This window comes from Denticeps clupeoides, chromosome 14 (genome assembly GCF_900700375.1).
Source record: "Denticeps clupeoides chromosome 14, fDenClu1.1, whole genome shotgun sequence".
In the NCBI taxonomy this organism is placed as follows: Eukaryota; Metazoa; Chordata; class Actinopteri; order Clupeiformes; family Denticipitidae; genus Denticeps; species Denticeps clupeoides.
Window position 1 is genome coordinate 20622176 of NC_041720.1, and position 20991 is coordinate 20643166.

Genomic DNA, 20991 nt, shown 5'->3' on the forward strand with positions numbered 1-20991 from the left:
CTTAGGGGCAGTGGTGGCCTAGTGGTTAAAGACGCGCCCCCCGTATTCAGAAGGTTGCCGGTTCAAATTCCGATCTTCCAAGGTGCCACTGAGCAAAGCACCGTCCCCACACACTGCTCCCCGGGTGCCTGTCATGGCTGCCCACTGCTCACTCAGGGTGAAGCAGAGGACACATTTCACTGTGTGCACCGTGTGCGGTGCTGCTGTGTATCACAAGTGACAATAACTTCACTTTTAAGGCGCGGACATACACGTTCAAACGCCACACATACACACTGCCAGGACACATAGACACAGCACGAGTACACATTCCCATCCACGTCTACAACAATGCAAACGTATTCGACAGTAGCGTTTTTAACTGGTGAGTTAATGTTAGTATTTGTATGTCAGATTCGTTTAAAATAAACGAAGGACCGTTTTGGAATCGAGGTTCTCGTGTCTGCACTGGCAGTTGCTGAGGTCTGCGTTTCCGCGCCCATACGTCTTGCTGGCTGCCTGAATGATGCGCGCCGGTGACGTCACGGCTTTTATATCCGGACGCAGCGTCGGCGGTTTCCGGCTCTTTTCGCTGAGCCGGATCTCACCGTTCGGCTCTTTACTGTAGTTTAATGTAGTTATTTGAGCTTTGAAGTTGCTTCTGTAGCAATGATGGGGTTCTGGCTCGGTGGGTATTTTCCAGTACGGAGATTAACGTTGAACCTGACAAAGCCTCCTTGCGAACGACCGCTTTTGTCTACCGAATCGGCTCTTACTGAAGCACCCAGCGAGAAAGAGTCGTTCGCTCGGCCGAGCGAGTCTGCGGACTGCGCAGACGGCGGCGGCGGGCAGCTGCGCAGGATGTCAGCCCCGACGCGGGGTGGTGGGCCGCCAGGCGAGATGCGTCGCGACCCAGCAGCAGGACCGATGATGGACCCCGAGCGGGTCCGAGGGCGGACAGAGGGCGCGCCGAGTCCGAGGTAATGCTCTGGTCCAGCGTGGTTGATCTCGGCCGCAACCAGAGCTTCTCCTTCGGCCTGCGCGGCTCGGACGAGCGGTACCCGCTGTATGGGTACATCGTCGCCTACCCTCTGCAGGACTACGGCGGGATCATGTCGGCGCTGGGCTCGGACTCCTGGTGGAGGAAGACTCTGTATCTGACCGGGGGGGGCGCTGCTCGCCGCCGCTGCCTATCTGCTGCACGAACTGCTCGCCATCAGGTAACAACACATGCAGCAATAACACCGACATTTTCATGTAGTGTCATCGTAATATAACGGAGCGGCTGTTGCTGGATCACTCTGGTGCGATATTACGATGATAGTGTAATAAAATCCTGGTCGAAATGTTGGTTTGCACGCTTTAAAGCACCGCTGGTGTGCTTGTGTTGTGGTTTGGACGATTACCTAACCGAGCGGCGAGGGGCGGAGCGAGAAGAGGGGCGGGGCGAGAGGAGGGGCGGGGCGAGAGGAGGGGCGGGGCGGACGTGAAAGTCGTGGGCAGAAGGATCGCTGGTCGCGTGGCCCTCTTCACGTACTACACACACACACAGTGTTGGGAAGGTTACTTTTAAAATGTATTCCACTACAGATTACAGAATACATGCCCCAAAATGTAGTTTGTAAAGTATTTCGTTAAGTTACTCTATGTGAGTAACGTATTCTGAATACTTTGGATTACTTAATATCTTGTCATGCTTTTTACTACTACATAAATGTAGCAATCACAGATAATAAAAAGGCCTGTTTTTCCTCAACCTGAAAAGTGGAAGAGTATTAGACACATATAAAATATGCTATTGAAAAGTATTTACTGTTATGGTTACCAACATATTCCATCACTTAGTTAAAATAAAAAGTAGAATTGCACAAGGAAAAAAACTGCATTTTCAATAACCCTCATCCTGATAAGGACAAAAAAAAATATTCTCCAAAATTAAAAATATACTTTTTTGGCATTTACTGTCAATATTCTTCTTCCACAAATAATTTCTAAATACTAAAGATCCTTCAATACAAATCAGATATTCAAACTTGATGTGACAATGACAAAATGCACTTTAAACCTTGCCACCAGATATAATTTTAAACACAAGACAATAAATGTATTAATGAATCCCAGCAACATTACATCATGCCCATTTAACAAAGGCAACAAGAACCATCTAAGGTGTCAGTGCTGAACTGTTTGGTTGAAAAACTTAAATCCCCCCCCAAAAAATTCAATAATTGGCTAACAATTGCCATAAACATATGAGGTGCTGCTTTTCTAATGCTTGCAAAAAGCAAACACTAATTTTACAAAATAATCAGGTTTCAAGCCTTGTCAGTGAACAATACCAAGATATTTATTATAAAAATGATTATAAAAATGCATGAATTAATTATTCCTCACACTCATAGTGAACTTGGAGATAATGGAACATTTAGAGGAAACGCTTGACACCATTACGCGCACCATTACGCGCACTATTACGCGCACTATTACGCGCACTATTACGCACACTTGTGCTTGCTCTGGAACAGGCAGGTGGCTTTGTAACTATGTAACTAACTAACTATGCTTATTATCACTCATTTAAACGGTAACTGTAACAGAATACATTTACTCATATTTTGTATTCTAAATACATAACGTCGGTACATGTATTCCGTCACTCCCCAACACTGTGTGTGTGTGTGTGTGTGTGTGTGTGTGGCTTTGGAGATTTCAAGATCTGTTTTCTGATTTAGTCAGTGCTGCTAATTGGAGTTCATCTCATGTATGAAAGTGAAGTGATTGTCATTTTGATACATTGCAGCACAGCACACAGTGACACTGCATTTGTCCTCTGCTTTGAACCCATCACCCTTGGTGAGCAGTGGGCACCATGACAGGCGCCCGGAGAGCAGTGTGTGGGGACGGTACTTTGCTCAGTGGCACCTTGGTAGATCGGGATTCTGGAGTGGCCTATCCAGTCTCCAAACCTCAATCCAAGTGAGGATCTGAGCCCAGTGACAGCCCCAAACATCACAGCTCTTTAGTCGATCTGCATGGAAGGATGGGCCAAAATACCAACTAGCAACTTGCACAATTGGTGCCTGCCAAATCCTTTTTTTGCCTCACTGTATATACTGCGGCATAAATGCTGCAGTTGACATTTACTGACTTTTTGCTTCCCCACACACTGCTCCCCGGGCACCTGTCCTGGCCGCCCACTGCTCACTCAGGGTGATGGTTAAAAGCAGAGGACACATTTTGTTGTGTGCACGTGTGCTGCGCTGTGTTTCACAATGACAATCACGTTCACTAAAACATTCAATGCTCCAATCCCCCAGAGTGGAGCAAGGACAAAAAAGAACAAAAAAACTTCCATATTTAATAATGCCATAGAAAAATAGAAAATGGCTGTGTCAAAATACTATACATCACATATCATTTCACTTCTGTTTATCATAATGTTTAATCATTTTTGAATGGGTAAATTGCAGGATATCTGTGACATTTCATGGGGTTTTTTTGTTAATAAATCTGCAAAAATGTCCACCATGTTTTTCTGTCAATGTGGGGTGCTGCCTGTACATTAATGAGAAAAAAAATGTAAATGATTTTAACTAATGGCTGCAATATAACAAAGAGTGAGTAATTAAAGGGGGCGCGAATACCTTCCGTACCCACTGTACCTAATGTATACTGCCAGTGTTTACGGACACTCTGATGGCACGATCTGATATTTTTATAAATTTGAACAGACCACTCATCCATGAATTTTGGGCTAGATTAATATCTAATTATTAGGCGAGGTCATTGGTATGTTAGTATTCATTTAAGACCACCGTTCAAGACATTTTTTCTACTAACATTTTAGAATGTTTGACAATTCCCTAAGAAAAAAGTTGCACAGACTCACAATCTCCCTGGCATTGTTTCTGTGAACACTTGTATTTCAGCCCAGATTATTTTCATATATTCATTTACAGTCGATTACAGAATGATTCAGAGGACTCATTTCGTTGTGTGCATCGTGTGCTGTGCTAAGCAGTGTATCACTTTAAAGCAACCTCTAAAGCAACCGCAGTTTTATCCTGTCCTATGATTACGGTGTCCCGGGACGAGCCCTGGCAGCCATGACCCTGAGTAGGACAGAGCAACAGAGCAGTTATAGAAAGTGAGCGAGTCAGTGAGTTTAATATGTCCGCCGCTTTATATAAATCTGACATTTAATCATTTCTATGGGGAACTTGTTTGTGATATTTCATAAAATCTCACAGAGAAAAGAATGTCTTACTACATTTCTTCCACTATCTTTATCATTGACTCTTTGCATGTCCAGTTATGGCTGTTTGATAGGAGCCCAAGACCATTACCGAAACAGTGGGATGTTTTAGTGGGATTTAATAAATCTTTTTATAATGTTGATCTCAGGGGTTGGCATCCTGCAGCTCTTTCATCTTTACACTCTGGCTTTGGGAAATAAATAATCGTTTAAATAAATAAATATTTTAATTAATTTTTGTCAGTGTTTTTTATTATTTATATGTTGAGTTTAAATTTGATTATTGTGATCTTCTAACATTAAAATGCAATGTGTTTTTATAATTTTTTTTTGGCTCAAAATATGCATCACAAAAGCCACATATGCATATATGCGTACCACCCCCACCAGGTCAACGTTCTGGCAGCGTCCAATCCATCCACACACGTGGAATCTTTGCGAACCCCCAACCCTGCCAACCCCCCGAACGAAATAAAATTTCACAAGCAACACACTATTCATACATCGCATATATTATTACTACTTTTATGCTGTGTTATCTTCATTTTACACGTCAAAAAGAATTAAAGGCTTCCGGTGCTTTTTCTTTTGGGGAAACCAGGACCAAATGGCTGTTTGAGTGTTAAAGGTTGCGGACCCCTGGACTAGCTGATTCCAACCCCGATCCTGTGGGCCTGTTAGTTCTCCCATCAGGAACATGTTGGAGGCAGGAAGTGTCTGTGGTTAGCTGCTATAATGTATTCATGCAGCCAGTGAAACTGACCTTGAGATGCACCCTGGGTTCCATAGAAAGGAGGAGGAGCTGGACTCCAAGGACGCCATCATTCTTCACCAGTTCTCCAGGCCCAAGAATGGCGTGCCCAGCCTGTCACCCTTCTGCCTCAAGATGGAGACGTACCTGCGCATGGCAGACCTTCCCTACCAGGTGGGATTAACACCCTTTTAAAGATGTTATCATGTGGGATTTCATCAGACTAATAACCACATCATTCTGTTCATTTCAAATCTTTGTTAAGAAATAGTTTTTGTTCAGTGCATCTATGCTGATGAAACATCCACAGGGTGGTAGTAGCTTAGTGGGTAAGACCCAAGACTTAATTGGACCCCTGACTTTGAGAAACAACCCATATGTAGTCAGGTTCAAGGTTCTGGCCACCGGTTATGAATCAGTCAGTGGAGGAGCAGGACGCTGTCCGCAATATTCGCTAAAAACCCGAATGTATCGAGCCGCAGGGACCGCTTTGGCGCAGACTGATGTAACAGTGTCTCTCCCTGCATGGAACGTACTGGCGTGATTCGCCAGAACTGTGTAAATGTCATGAATACTAAATTATAATGATACCTCTTTATCTTAATTAGGTCTCCTTATTTATGGATCAGCCAGTGTTTATAACCATGACTCCAGTCTAGTTGAAGGCATGGTGGAGTCCAGGCGTAGGGGTGATGGTGGACTGGTTTTGGACTGGCTGACCTTCATTGTCTTTTTGTGCCCACCCCTCGTGAAACAGAACTACTTTGGTGGGAAGCTCTCTCGCCAGGGCAAGATGCCGTGGATTGAGTACAACCAGGAGCAGGTCTGTGGCATGGAGTTCATGATTGACTTCCTGGAGGAGAAGCTGGGCGTCAATCTCAACAAGGGCCTGAGCCTGCAGGAGAAGGCCGTGTCCCGAGCAGTCACAAAGATGGTGGAAGAGCACTTCTACTGGTGAGAGACCAGTTTCTAGACATTCTAGACCAGGGGTATCAAAGTCAAATGGACAGGGGGCCAAATGAAAAGTTTAGGAACAAGCCAAGGGCTTGGACTGATCGAATGTTCATTGAAAAAAAAATAAAATGACCGCATATATTCTAGTGATCCCCATTAAACAGTCTGAAAACCTAAAATTATATTACTATATGAGCAAATAAATAAATACATTCTTATGGCTCTGTCAGTAAACAGGGACAAAAGCTTTATGTCCATATCCTTGTCTTTGTCCGCGTGTTTTGTCTCATGATGCCGTCTCAGATTAAACTCTTTCATCACCGCCACACAGGTTTTCCAGCTACCTCCGTGAACATGTACTCCGACTCCCACCTTGTTTTAAAAGTCCGGTTCTCAGTGTCCACCTTCCGTTTTGCCATTGTTTAAGGGAAGGCTATCTGAAAGTGACGGTAATGCCCGTTGATGAATAATAAAAGGAAGTGGCCTCCCGCTCGGAGCGCCACCGTTGAATTGTGGGAAATGTAGTGCGTTGGCGCGTGTAAAGTATCCGGATGCTGCTGGCGTGCCAGTTCTAATAATAAATTATATATTATAATCCCGGGGGCCAGAAAAACCCCTCACGCGGGCCGGATGTGGCTCACGGGCCTTGACTTTGACACACATGTTCTAGACACACACCAGTACTGCTTTTTCTTGTACTGTTGGACCAAATATGTTCAACACAAATAAAAATACATTTTCAGCCAGTTACTAGACAAATATTATGTGATTAAAATATACTGCCAACATAGCAGGTTTTTTTTTTTAATGGTAGGCATCTTCCTCTAAAACTTTTTTTGTGGAACAGGACTATAGCGTACTGCCAGTGGGTGGACAACCTGGAGGTGACGCAAGAGATGCTGGCGGTGAGCGGACCAATGGGCCACCTGCTCAAGTGGATCCTGAGTCACCTTACCAGTGGGATTGTCAAGCGTGAGATGTATGGCCACGGCATTGGACGCCTGTCCAAGGAGGAGGTTTACTCCCTGATGGAAAAAGACATGCGCACCTTGGCCATGCTGCTGGGTACGTGTGTGAGGGAGAGATGACCAGGTCATTTACATTTACATTTACAGCATTTACCAGACACCCTTATCCAGAGTGACTTGCAATCAGTAGTTACAGGGACAGTCCCCCCCTGGAGACACTGAGGTTTTAGTCTGTTACTCAGGGACACAGTGGTAGTATGTGGGGTTTGAACCTGTGACTGGTGTCTCACCCACTAGGCCACTACCACCCTGGTCATAACAGCTATTTAGCAATTCTGTTCATGTAAAAACAAAAAAAAACTTATGTCGAATATTGATCAAATATTTATTTATATAAACTGTTTATTGCAACAAAAATTTATTTTTGTCAAGCATTGACAATGAGGAGACTAAATAAGCATTTGCTTGTGGAAGATCCCTTGATTGTTTGGTGGGGGGGGTAGTAGCCTAGTGGGTAACACACTCACCAATGAACCTGAAGACCCGGGTTCAACTCCCACTGACCACCATTGTGTCCCTGAGCAAGACACTTAACCCTGTATGTCTCCAGGGGGGGACTGTCCCTGTAAATACCGATTATGATAAATGTATACTGGAGAGACCAACCCCGGGTTCTTGTAGTAGATTGAAGTTGAGCTTTATTGTCATTTCAGCTACATACATGTTAGACAGTACAGAGTGAAACGAAAGAACGTTTCTCCGGAACCTGGTGCTACATGTAACATTTCAACGACTAGACAAAGTTACACACTGACCTAAAGTGCACGTGTGCGACACAGACAAACTGGGCTACATGAAGTGCAAGAATAACATTTAACAAAAAAACATGTAGACAACAACGAGACAGATAGTAAACTAGTGAAAATGAATAATACATGTGCAAAGTAAAATAGTGCAAATATTGCTGTGCAAAATGGAATGGTGCATTGATAGATAATATTGCAAAAAAACTGAGTTGAGTGTGTGTGTGTGTGTGTGTGTGTGTGTGTGTGTAAGGGTGTCACTCCAGAGGGGGGTTAGTACCTGAGTGTTCAGGTGTCTGATGGCTTGTGGGATGAAGTTGTGGTAGAGTCTGGCAGTGAGGGCCCTAATGCTTCGTTACCTTTTTCTGGATGGTAGGAGGGTGAAGAGTGCATGTTAGGGATGTGTAGAGTCCTTCACAATGCTGGTGGATTTCCTGATTAAATGTATGTGGGACATGTCTGTTATGGAGGGAAGAGAGACTCAGATGATCTTCTCAGCTGTCCTCACTATACGCTGTAGGGTCTTGCGTTCCGATACGGTGCAGCTCCCAAACCAGACGGTGCTGCAGCTGATTAGAATGATCCCAATGGTCCCTCTATAGAAGGTGGTGAGGATGGGTGGTGGGAGTTAGGTCTTCCCCAGCCTCTGGGCTTTCTTGGCTGTTGAGCTGGTGATGAGATTCCAGGAGAGGTTCTCCTTTAGATGAACACCGAGGAACTTTGTGTTCTTGAGTCCACACAAGGACCATCAATGTTCAGTGGAGGGTGGTCCTACCATTGTCTTCTAAAATCAACAATCATCTCCTTTTGTCCACATGCAGAATCAGATTGTTGACCTTACACCAGTCCGTCAGTCATTATACCTCCTCTCTGTACGCTGACTCATCGTTCTTGCTGATGAGACCCACCATGGTTGTGGCATCAGCGAACTTGATGATGTGGTTGGATCAACAGGGTGGGTCAGCAGGGTGAACAGCATTGGATTGAGCACACAGCCCTGAGGAGCTCCAGTGCTCAGTGTGGTGGTGCTGGAGCTGCTGTTCCCCATCCGGACAGACTGAGGTCTCTCAGTCAGGAAGTCCAAGATCCAGTTGCAGAGGGAGGTGTTCAGACCAGTAGGCTCAGCTTCTCGACCAGGTGCTGAGGAATGTTGGTATTGAATGCTAAACTGAAGACTATGAGCAGCATTCGTCCAGGGGTCCAGGGTGGAGGGCAGCAGGGTCTTCATGTGGTTCATGACCAGCCTCTCAAAGCACTTCATCATGATGGGTATAAGTGCAACAGGACAGTAGTCATTGAGATGTTAAGGATGTCGGTGAGAACACCTGCCAGCTGGTCTGCACATTCTCTGAGAACTCTTCCAGGGATGTTGTCTGGTCCAGCCACCTTTCATGAGTTAACTCTGAGAAGAGTTCTCCTCACGTCCGCCGTGGTTGGACACGGCACCTGGTCACTGGGAGGAGGGTTGGATTTCCTTGCAGTCACGTTGTTGTGTGTATCGAATCGTTCGTAGAAGTCATTCAGCGCATCCGGTAGGGAGTGGTCACTGTCACAGGCAGAGGTTTTTGTAGATTGTGACGGCCTGGATGCCTGCCACATGCGCCGTGTGTCTCCGCTGTCCTGGAAATGGCTGTGGATGTTCTGCCCGTGTCATGCTTTGCTGCTCTAATGGCTCAAGACAGTTTGGCCCTCGCTGATCATAGGGCCACCTTGTCACCCTTCCTGGAGGCAGAGTCTCGAGCTTTGAGCCGTTCATCTACAGCTTCTGGTTTGGTCTTGTTGAGATGGACTTTGCATTTCAGTGGATTTGCTGTTGTAGCAGTTCACCTATGTTGTGTTCTCCTCTACGTTGAGGGTGATCTCTAGAACTCTGAAATCAAATTAAATTATTGGCAAATTATTGCCAGTTTCTTGGTTATTTGTGTGTTTGACACTTGTACACGTCCTGACTAATTTCTTACTTACAGTCGGGAATATGAAAAACCTTCATTAGTTTCACTACTGCATGAAACGTTTGCCTAGTACTGTGGTCAACATTATCATATTCTTCTGCTTTTAATTAATGTCTGATTACTAGTCTAATCTACATAAGCTATATGACAAACGTAATAGAACACATGACCATCACACCAACGGTGACTTTAATAACATTGCATTCAAATACATAGACTTTAATATGGAGTTTAAGGCTGTTGGCAATATCCAGCAGGAATAAAATCTGACAATTTCATTGTGGCATCCTATCACAGAACATCTATGCATGTTCTTTCTCTAGGTAATAAAAAGTACATCATGGGACCAAAGCCCTCCTCAGTGGACGCCACAGTCTTCAGCCACCTTGCCCAGGCAATGTGGACCCTCCCCGGGACACGCCCCGAACAACTCATCAAAGGTGACAATATTACTCAGTTACAGTGGGTACGGAAAGTATTCAGACCCCCCCTAAATTTAAAAGTAAAACTGAAATCACATGGTCCTAAGTATTCAGACCCTTTGCTCAGTATTTGGAAGAAGCTGTGGCAGTTCTGGCAGGTTGGATGGTAAGCGTTGGCGGACAGACATTTATAGGTCTCTCCAGAAATGCTCAATTGGGTTTAAGTCAGGGCTCTGGCTGGACCATTCAAAAACAGCCACTCCTGTGAATCCTCTCCTTCATTAGAGTGCTTAGGGTCATTGTCTTGTTGGAAGGTAAAGCTCTGGAGAAGATGTTTGTCCAGGATATCCCTATATTTGTCCACATTCATCTTTCCCTCAATTGCAACCAGTCATCCTGTCCCTGCAGCTGCAAAACACCCCACAGCATGATGGTGCCACCACCATGCTTCACTGTTGGCACTGTATTGTACAGGTGATGAGCAGTGCCTGGTTCTCCTCACATACCATTTCTATCTTGATCTCATCAGACCAAAGAATCTTATTTCTCATCATCTTTGAGTCCTTCAGGGTTTTTTTTTTAGGAAACTCCATGCAGGCTTTCATGTGTTTTGCTCTGAGGAGAGGCTTCTGTCGGCCCACTCTGCCATAAAGCCCTGGCCATTGGAGGGATGGAGTGATGGTTGACTTTCTATAACTCTCACATCTCCTGACTGCATCTCTGGGGCTCAGCCACAGTGATCTTTGGGTTCTTCTTTTATTTTTAAGGGGGTCTGAGTACTTTCCGTAGCCACTGTATGCAATACATATAGCAGCCCACATTATTATTGATGACTTCTTTGGTTTTAAAAATGTTATTTCAGTAACAAATGTTTTTAAAATGCATTATTTTATACTAGACAAGAACCGGTGGTGGTTCTGGTGGGAAAAATTGCTAAATAAGCAAGACATTTATTTCATTATTTTATTACGTAAATTCTTGATTTCACACACACTTGATTTCATAGATGTCATTTCTTTTCCCGTTGGAGCAGCAGCAACAGTTTCTTTTCTTTTTTCCCAGTTGTTTCAGCTGACCTCATTTGGAAAAAAAAACTGAATGAAAAAGTTAAATCCAAAATTTATTCTCATTAATTTATTTTTATTGATCAAAATGACTATCTTTCTAAATGGCCCTGGTCTTTTAAATGCTATTAATTGCATTACTCACAGATAATCAACTTTTTGAATAAAAAGTGTGATTATAACTTTATAAATTGAGAATGTAAAAGTATAGAGAATCGAAACAGTACAAATTTAAAAAAATTAAATACACTATTTAAAATGATATGTGACCATATATACTTAAATCAGAAAAATATTAAAGAGAAAACTGCCATGTTGGATCTAAATACGGGGCAGTGATTGCCTTGGAGAGGTTGTAGGTTCATCCCGAGCCGTGACAGGTGCCACTGTCATGGCTTCCCACTGCTCACAATGACAATCACTTCACTTTCACATGACTAATCTTTCCTCGTTTTGAGCAGTGTGTTTTAGACAGAACTTCTGCATGCTTTGTCTTCAGGTGAACTCATAAATCTGGCCATGTACTGTGAGCGGATCCGCAGGAAGTTCTGGCCCGAGTGGTTTGTGGACGTTGACGACTTTTACTATGACGGCTCCAGCGAGGACAGTGACGGTCCCTCGCGCCTTCTGGACCTGGGACTGTACTCTCGGACCGACACGCTACAGGAGATCTCCAGTCCGCATTCCCTGGACTCCCAGTCTCACACTCCCAGCAGCGACTGCACGGGATACTCGCTCTTCGACTCAGACATGGATGCTGAGATGGTGGAGCCCGAGCAGCTCAAGTCTTAACTGGTCTCAAATAAGAAAGAAGGTTGAACAAAAAGCACCAGAGCACCAGTGACATCATCACCAAGGTGACAGTGTACTAGTGTGCTTTACTCAACTCTTCTGTGGGTCAATTCTCACTCTGTTCTCTTATGTCAGACGCCACAGTGAAATTTAAAGCAGAATGTGGTCCCACACCGTCCTGTACAGGTGACGTAACCTTCAGAAGTGACAGAAGTTTGTATTTGGTTCTTTTCTCTAGTGCTTGTCCGCACAGTTCCACTGCTTGATTTTCAGCTACATTATGTTATCTTCAAGTTCAAATCGACCTTCCCTCAATTTCTGGTGGTGTTACACCATTAAAGTTGCATTACAACATTACAACCAACACAAATGAAGCCATTGAAGAATGTGATTACTATCATCACAGAATGGCTGACAATGGCAGCAGTAATGTGCATGATGTGACCTTTTCACCCCAAACGTCCTGCCCACGACTTGTGTTCATAGTCTTATGAACATTTTAGAAAACGGGCGTGTCTGTACAGATAAATATATGAGATACATGCTGTGGAAGTTGATGAAATGGTCTGGTTGGCCTGGGCATCATCTCCGATGAGAACGTGCGTAAACATGGACGTCTCTTGTGTGTGAAGAAGTGCAGATGGGAGATTTGGCCTGTGTGAATTTAAGCAGTGTTGGGAGGAGCATAGTCTTTCAATGCAACAATTACTCGGCTTAACAACATTAAAAAGCTTTCTAATGCCTGGGGGGGGGGTCCTAAAATCCTATTTTGACGAAATATCCCTGGGTTAGTTAGTGCAGAATATAGCAGTTCCTCTAGCTGTCAGTCACCATGTGTGTTTGTTCATATGAAAGCATGAGTAATTACATTAAAAAGTCAGAAATCATAGGTTGCTAAAGTATGAAAACCAAGGCTGAATTTTACAGGTTTTTATGGGTGTCTTGTCAAACAGCAGATATCTTTACTGTAAAGGCTTTTGGGTGGCGGTTCCTGGTAGAAATTCTTCTTTTATGCCTAATCGCCGCTTCCTAGGTAATGAAGTCTATAGAATCAGACCCACATTTAGCATGAATGTATTTGTCCTCATCAGAATGTTCCACGAGTGATGGTAAATTGATTCCTGTGTAGAACCTTTTCAGCATGTGTAAGCTGAGTCATCTAGACACATGATAAACAGACAGTTTGCACATTTGCAATGAAACTAAATATTGGAAATATTAGAACGGTGACCAGTGGCTTTGTGCAATTCCAGCAGCAAAACATCAGAGGAAGTGCCATATACAGCATATTAATGGCCTTGACTGGTCTTGTCACATAATGACATGATATGGCCGCTCCTAGGATTACCATTGAATAATATAATTGAATCAGAATGCCTGGTCAGAAAACGGTATAGAGCGGTTCACCAACCAACCAATTTCTGCATTTTGAATGCACTCCAAAAACAGACGTGTACCAAGGAGTTGGGGGTCCTAGTGAACCGGAATTGATCTCTTCATCGATGGTAACTTGAAATCACGTTGTAAGTCGCTCTGGATAAAGGCGTAAATGTGAGATGCTTATTGTACCATTCAGCTGTATTGTGACCCTCCCCCTTATCCTGCTCAGCTTCTCTTGTTTTTTTCCAGCCCTGGAGGAGCAGGTTTCCTCCCCAGAGATGTGTGTGGTTGAGAGTGTGCTGTCACACTGCACGAGTGATTCAGCTGCCCCCTGGCGTGCACAGAGCCCAGCTAGAGCCAATTCCCATTCAAATCTGCTTTATAAGGCTACTTTAATACAGTGGGACTGTAGTGTGCAACACAAAAGTTCACATTTTATGTCTGTTAGACCTGTTCTGCGATTGCATTGAAACACACACACACTCAGCCTTAGAATTTCTTTGATTTGTGCCTATGGGAGAGCCAGTGTTGATCCCTTGATTTTTCTTTACTGTGAATGACAATTATATTTTTTTCATAACTGATTTTTATTCAATTGTATTATTTTTATGAATGGTATTAATAGTTTTGTTTACATTTTATTCTATTGCATGAATAATTTATTATATTGTATTTATTTTGTTACTGTTTCAGTTGGCATAATTTACAAGTATCCTAACATTTAGAGTATTTGTAATAATTTTTTTTTCCTGGCTTTGCTTTGTAGGCTGCAATGTGTGTGACTATCATTTGATGAAGTTTGAATAAAATCTGACGTTCTGTCAATACTGAAAAAACGTTACACTTACATCCGTAGCTATCGTTCAATCCTTCATAGCAGCAGCCAGCGCTTTCAGGCTGTGTCCCTCATACAGTAACAAAGCTATAAAAAGACCTTCTTCACCCTGGTTTGAGGTCAACTACGTGGAAGTCAGTGGTGTCTCCTCTCCCTACGTTGTCTACTTACCACAGTCCTTAACTCCATTAGAGCAAAAGTGTGTTCAGAATATTCCTTTTTTTTATGATGTATATAAAAGGAGGGGGGACACAGGGACGATGTACATCTAAAATGCTGTAATACAAGACCTATCAATAATTCTCTTTAAATGTAAATGAACTAATGGTGTGTGGCTGAATGAAACGGCCCATTAAAACATATGTGATACGACAGGATTGATGTTCTTTTCGTATTTTCTTTACAAGACACACGCGCGTCTAGATGAGCCATCAAGGCCAAAAACATGGACAAGGAGTCAATTAATGGATGAATCTCAGCTGCATTTTGAAAAAAAGGGAGTTAAGTAGCTTACAGTTAACTGTCTAGCAAAACAATCCCGATCCAAAATGTCAAGTATCCAAAATGCTGAGTTTGCAGTTTTTAACAAGTAAAGTCCAAAATGTAACCATATGTTGCACCAGGGAGAATCTCCCTGATTTCCCTGCTTGGTCCATACTGCCTGGTCCTGAGAAGCCATCTCCTGGAACTCAAATATACAACCTCAATATTACATTTTAACACACAACAAGAAAATGAACAAAAAAAAAAAAACTCAAATAACGTCTATATGCCATATTTCCTGCATAAATCCCACTGAACATCCCAGGGTAATCCAGTGCTGAGCAGTGGAGGATGGGTTCCTCTCCAGGTTTTTAATGCAGGGCCAGACAGGGCCAGATGAACCAGGGATGGGCATGTTGCATTTTATCCACAGAGAGATAAACAAAGAAAAAATGTATTACAAATTTTGTCTGAATTTATTCACTTTATTATCACTTTATTTCGTTCACAGAAATACAAAGCAATGATTCATTTTGTGCATGAATTCAGCACCACCGTTATGTAGACAGAAAATAGTTTTACTGACAAAATATCATTTCATCCACAAAATGCATATTGTTTATCATAAAATGCCCACAGAACGCATTCTGTCAATGTCAAAAGGTATTTTGTTCTTTATCTGAAAACCTGTATGTCCAGCCAAATCATTACCTGAAAGAAAAGGCACATTCCACATGCGAAGTGTGCAAGGCAACCCTTAGACGTCCCTGTTCAACTCGTTGGAAAACCATCACGTGGCAAGAAAGAAAAGCCCTTTTTTGACGGAAGAAGCAGGTTACTTACTAACCTCATATTCCCTCCCTGATATCTTCATCCACAAAAAGGGTTTCGTTTCTGCAGTTACAGTCAATCTACAGATTATTGTCTAAAACAGAGGAGCTGAGATCAGACGAGGTTCAACCTGCCGCTGAACGTGGAGTAAACGGGTGGTAGTGGCCTAGTGGGTAACACACTCGCCTATGAACCAGAAGACCCAGGTTGAAACCCCACTTACTACCATTGTGTCCCTGAGCAAGGCACTAAACCCTGAGTGTCTCCAGGGGGGGACTGTCCCTGTAACTACTGACTGTAAGTCGCTCTGGATAAGGACGTCTGGTAAATGCTGGAAAAGTAAAAGTGTAACTTCAGGAGAACTCACCCCAACCACACTCCCTGACACACTTCTTTCTGTCCTCCTCTATCGCCATGCCACCTCAGTTGACACGTGTGTCACTGCACACAACTCCAGGGTAACCATGGACAATTTCCTCTCCTACTCGTCTCCCATGAGCCATTTCTCTGCTCATTCCTTCTCTATAACATGAGGGGGATTTGTCCATTTTTATTGACACAGGCTACTCAGATACTTGTCCATTCTCTGGTCATTTTCAAGCCTTCCTACCTCAGATCTCTGATCTCTCCTTACTCTGCAAAGTTGGCTTATTAAATAAAAGTGAAGTGGTTGTCATTGTGAAAGACAAAATGTGTCCTCTGCATTTAACCATCACCTTGGCAGTGACAGATGTGTAGGGACGGCACCTTGCTCAAGGGTGTGGCACCTTTAGCGGCTCGGGGTTCATTTGCATATGGCCCGCCTGTGGGGTTAGTGGGGTGAGTGTTGGGGAGTTAGTGGGCTGTTGCCTGGTAGTTGTGGGTACCTGGAGCAGTTGGGGGGTGTATGATAATGGGGTGCGAATGCCTATTTTGTTGTCCCACGACTTTTATTTTGAAATGTTGCCGCCAAACGTACCCGGAAGTGTAAAGTGTCAGTGGAGCGGCTCTTGGCTCTTGTCGCCCTCGCGTTCGCTGCTTTCTTTAAACCGAGCAGGGACGTCCAGGTGGACGTTAAATAACGCCGGGAATGCGGACTGGGAGCGAGAAGGACGGACTTCAGTAGGACGTGTCCTCGCTCGGAGGAAATGGCGCAGGTACCCGCCATGCATGCGCAGCAAGAAGCACCGCGTCCACGTCCCACGCACGCCGAGCGCCCCAAACCTGCTCGCTTTCTGTCGGTCTGCGACTTTAAACGCGAATTCTGTGCAAATTCACAACGCTCAGCTATATTCTGCACGCATTAATGAACGTATTTACTCATCACTACATCACAGAGAAACTGCTGGACAACAGACTGGACCTCCATGTTCAGCATGTTCCTCCCGAACTGGCTGTCCCTGCTCAGCGTATACCGAATTCTACAATTCTACTATAAGCGAGTTACGGGCTCAGGACGACTTTGTCAAGTACAACAATTCAACTGCACGGCACGATTATGAAAATTCCCCACTTCATATTAGTCATGGAGCGTTTTTATGTGTTCTATTATGTTCATTTAGTTTTCTTGTTTCTTCTTATTGGCTATGGGTAGACGGCCTTATATTGAGTTGAAAAATAAGGCTCCTTTATTTCCTCCATGTGCCGGTATTGTGACTGTCACACCCGCCATGCCATCTGAAGGTTCCGCTCTATTGTCACGCAAATTGTTCAAATTGATGATCGCAGGTTGAGCAGAGGACTGCAGGTGGTTCAGAGGACACGATGCAACGGGAGCAGAGAGAAGCCGCCAGAAAGGCCTCCAGCACTTCAGCTCAGGTGAATATACACCCACCCTTTCATTGGTCTTACATTATAGAACCAAGACTATGAAATAACACACGTCAGGTTGTGTAATGAACGCACAAGCTAGTCTCTCCAAATCAGGCCGCATCTCTCCACCACCTAGTTAGGCAACAGGGACTGTGTCCAACGTTGGGTTCTTCATGGCTGCCGCACGTTTGACTGGTCGTGTATGCCATCACATTGCTAAGTTTGAAAAGTGAGCGGAAATACAGTGTAAGTTCCTGACAACTGCTTTACAAGGACAAAACATGAAACAAACCAGAGGGTCACCACCATTACAACTACAGCTTCAGGGATCTTCAAATGGACCAGTAACATCATTATGGACACGTAATCTAGACCATGACACTGACTACATCCTGGACTTCTCCAACCCTACAGCTGTAGGACTCATTATATCATATCCAACCCTGCACTGACACCATTTGCAGGCTCACTCTACCCTGGAAGGGGTCCCTCTCTGTATCACTCCTTCCCAAGGTTTCTTCCTCTCTTTTTTTCTCTCTCCTAGAGGTTTTTTTGTGTGGAGTTTTTCCTTGTGTGCAGAAGGGTCAAGTGTGGGGGGGGTCAACTGTAGGGCCTGTCAAAGCCCATTGAGACATACTGTATGTGATTTTGGGCTATATAAGAAATACATGTTGTTGTTGTTGTAAGTGACATTATGCTCATTTAACCGTGGCTGTGTCCACAGGCCACCAGAGAAGACTCGAGTGACGCGTCAGATGTTTCCGGAATGAGCGATGAAGAAGAACGCTACGTCCCCGACAGCGACGGCAGCTCCACGGGAAGCAGCGTTGGGCCGTGTCAGAGGTTCGGGCGTGGCAGGAAGACCGAGAAGGAGGAGAGCAGCGGGTCGGAGGAGAGCTCCTCGGCTGAAAAGTCCACGCGGAGACCTCGGTCCTACAAGAAGCAGTACTGTCTGTACTGCCAGAAGCCGTACGTGAAAATCGCCCGGCACCTGCAGTTTGTTCACAAGAAAGAACCGGAGGTGGCCGAGGCGTTCGGCTGCAAGAAGAACTCGAACGAGCGCAAGCGGATCCTGAACCTGCTGCGCAACCGCGGCAACTTCGTCCACAACACCCTGGTGGCCCAGAGCCGGACGGGGACGGTGGTGGCGCGGAAGCAGCCCCGCACGCAGCGCGCCAGCGACGACTTCCTGCACTGCATGCACTGCAAGGGCCTGTTCCTGCGCACCTGCCTGTGGAAGCACGTGCGGAAGTGCCAGCACCGGCCGCGGGGCGGCCAGGCGGCGCCGGGGGGGAAGTGCCGGGTCCAGGCGCTGGCGGCGTTCTGCAACCCCGTCCCGTTCCACGTGGGCCGGGACATCTGGAAGATCGCGTGCGAGATGAAGCACGACGAGATCACGCGCGCCGTCAAGGCGGACCGGAGCATCCTGCTCTTCGGCGAGCACCTGCAGCGCAAGATGAGCAGCTACGCCGGGAAGAAGGACTACATCCGGCAGAAGATGCGGGAGCTGGGGCGCCTCCTGCTGGAGGTGAGGCGCAGCGCCGGCCCGGAGACGCTGGAGGCGCTGATGGCGCCGCGCCACTTCCCGCAGCTGGTGGCGGCGGTCCGCGCCGTGGCCGGCTACCGCGAGGACACCAACTCCTTCAGGTCCCCCTCGCTGGCGCTCAACCTGGGCAGCAGCCTCAGCAAGATCTGCGGCCTGGCGGAGGGCGGGGCGGGCGGGGCGGGCGGGGCCGAGGCGGCCAGGAGCTTCCGCCGCCTCTACTGCAGCCGCTGGAGCCAGAGCGTCTCCGCCGCCGCCCTCGCCACGCTGTCCCAGACCAGGTGGACCAAGCCGCTGCCGCTGCCGTTCGTGGACGACGTCAAGCTGCTGCACGCGTACCTGGACATGCAGCACGGCATGCACAAGAGCGCGCTGGAGGCGGAGCCTAGCGCCGACAACTTCGCCAACCTCTGCAAGACCACGTTGACGCAGATCATCCTGTTCAATCGCAGGGGGACCGGAGAGCTGTCCAGGATGCCGCTGGCTTCGTTCGTCTCCCGCGACGTCTCCCAAGCGCCGTCCCCAACCAAGCTGGCGGCCGTCTGCAAACACTTCCGAAGAATTGAGCTCCGCGGCAAAGGGAGGAGAAGGTTCCAGGTGCTCCTCACCGCTCACATGGAGAGCGCCCTGAACCTGCTGGTGGAGAAGAGGGGGGCTTGCCGGATCGCCGAGCAGAACCAGCACCTGTTCGCCCGCCCGGGGGCCCTGACCCCGTACCGCGGGATGGAGTGCCTGAGGCAGTACGCCAAAGAGTGCGGAGCCAAGCACCCCGACTCCCTGTCCTGCCCCAAGCTCCGCAAGCAAATCGCCACGCTCTCCACCGTGCTCAACCTGGAGGAGAAGGAGCTGGACCAGCTGGCCACCTTTCTGGGTCCGAATATCCAAGTGCACAGACAGTTCTACCGGCTTCCCGAAGGAACCGTGCAGCTGGCCAAGATAAGTAACATGTTGCTGGCCATGGAGGAGAAGACACTACCGAGATATCAAGGATGCAGCTTGGATCAGATTGAAAGCCAAGGTAATTTGAGCTCTCTCTCTCTCTCTCTCTCTCTATATATATATATATATATATATATATATAAATGCTGTAAATGTACATGTAAATATATATATATATGAGAGAGAGATTCGAACCCACAACCTTCTGATTACCCGCTAGGCCACCTTTCACCTGCCGCCATTTCCCGTAGACAGGCTAGAGGGAACTCGTCTTCATGTTAAATCAGTTTTTATAATAGGGGACCTTTTAATAATCAGCTTGCAGAAACAGCATCAAGTGAGATGAGACCATGAGCAAGTCGTTCATTTGTCATCTTCTCCCATCCAGGCGTTAAAACTACACAGAAGAAGAGGAAATGGGAGGAAGGGGAGGTTTCGGCCGTGGAAAGACACCTGATGACGTTCATTCAAACGTTTACCGTACCTGGAAAGCAGGACTGCCTCAAGTGTGTGCAGTCGGAACCGGCACTGAAATGCAGAGACTGGACCGCAGTGAAGTTCTATGTTAAAAACCGAATTTCAGCCATGAAAAAGCAGCTTTGCCTACATTGTTAAAGAAGTGTCCACCTTTCACATTCCAGAAGGCACCATCCTACTTGCAAAAGTGTTTCTTTGAAATCGTATTTTGCACTTTGTTAGTTCATGATGAGATTTATTATTATGAATGCATTTACTAATGAAGATTGAAATGGTTATGTATACATTCAGCCATCGTGTAAACCATTCCCACCATCACGCGGAACCAGCTCCGACCCATCAAGTAGAACGCCAGACGTTAGTAGAACCTTCGGTTTATTTCCTTTTTCTTTTCCTGTTCACTGTTCGCGTTCTACCTACTCTATTCATCCCTTCACATGTTATACGTTTCACCGTCACTAGTTTTATTGTGGCTGCTGTATTCGTTTTCAGGCCTTATCAGGGCTCTTAGTTTTGTAAACTCAAAATCTATAGAAACCGAACGAGAATCGCTGGTGTCTTCCTCTTGTAAGTCGCTTTGGATAAAAATGTCTGCCAAGTAAAGTAAAGTAAAGAAAAATGTTTTTCTTTTCAATAAATTGCTCAATAGAGGACATGTATACAAAAAAAGACGAATTGTCCTCAATTACCAAGCTCCGTTATCCATGATCAGGTATGATGTGTCCGTGTCCAAATCAGTCATTAATAAAGTACATGGCAGTGTGGAAATCTC

General features: G+C 45.6%; 2 protein-coding genes across 2 annotated transcripts; both read left to right on the forward strand.

Annotated features, from left to right (window-relative positions):
• Positions 1-737: 737 nt before the first annotated feature.
• faxca (failed axon connections homolog, metaxin like GST domain containing a) lies at positions 738-14532 on the forward strand. Its single transcript, XM_028953631.1, is given in 7 exon segments — positions 738-1142; positions 1144-1199; positions 5024-5159; positions 5743-5939; positions 6787-7004; positions 9986-10102; positions 11648-14532. Coding segments are annotated over 7 exon segments (1197 nt in total). The 5' UTR covers positions 738-962; the 3' UTR covers positions 11941-14532.
• Positions 14533-16434: 1902 nt separating this feature from the next.
• Positions 16435-20981, forward strand: LOC114763505 (uncharacterized). The gene is made up of 4 exons (XM_028953247.1): positions 16435-16605; positions 17177-17266; positions 17985-19821; positions 20131-20981. The coding sequence occupies exons 1-4, from the start codon at positions 16597-16599 to the stop codon at positions 20355-20357; spliced, it is 2163 nt and encodes a 720-aa protein (XP_028809080.1). The 5' UTR covers positions 16435-16596; the 3' UTR covers positions 20358-20981.
• Positions 20982-20991: the final 10 nt, after the last annotated feature.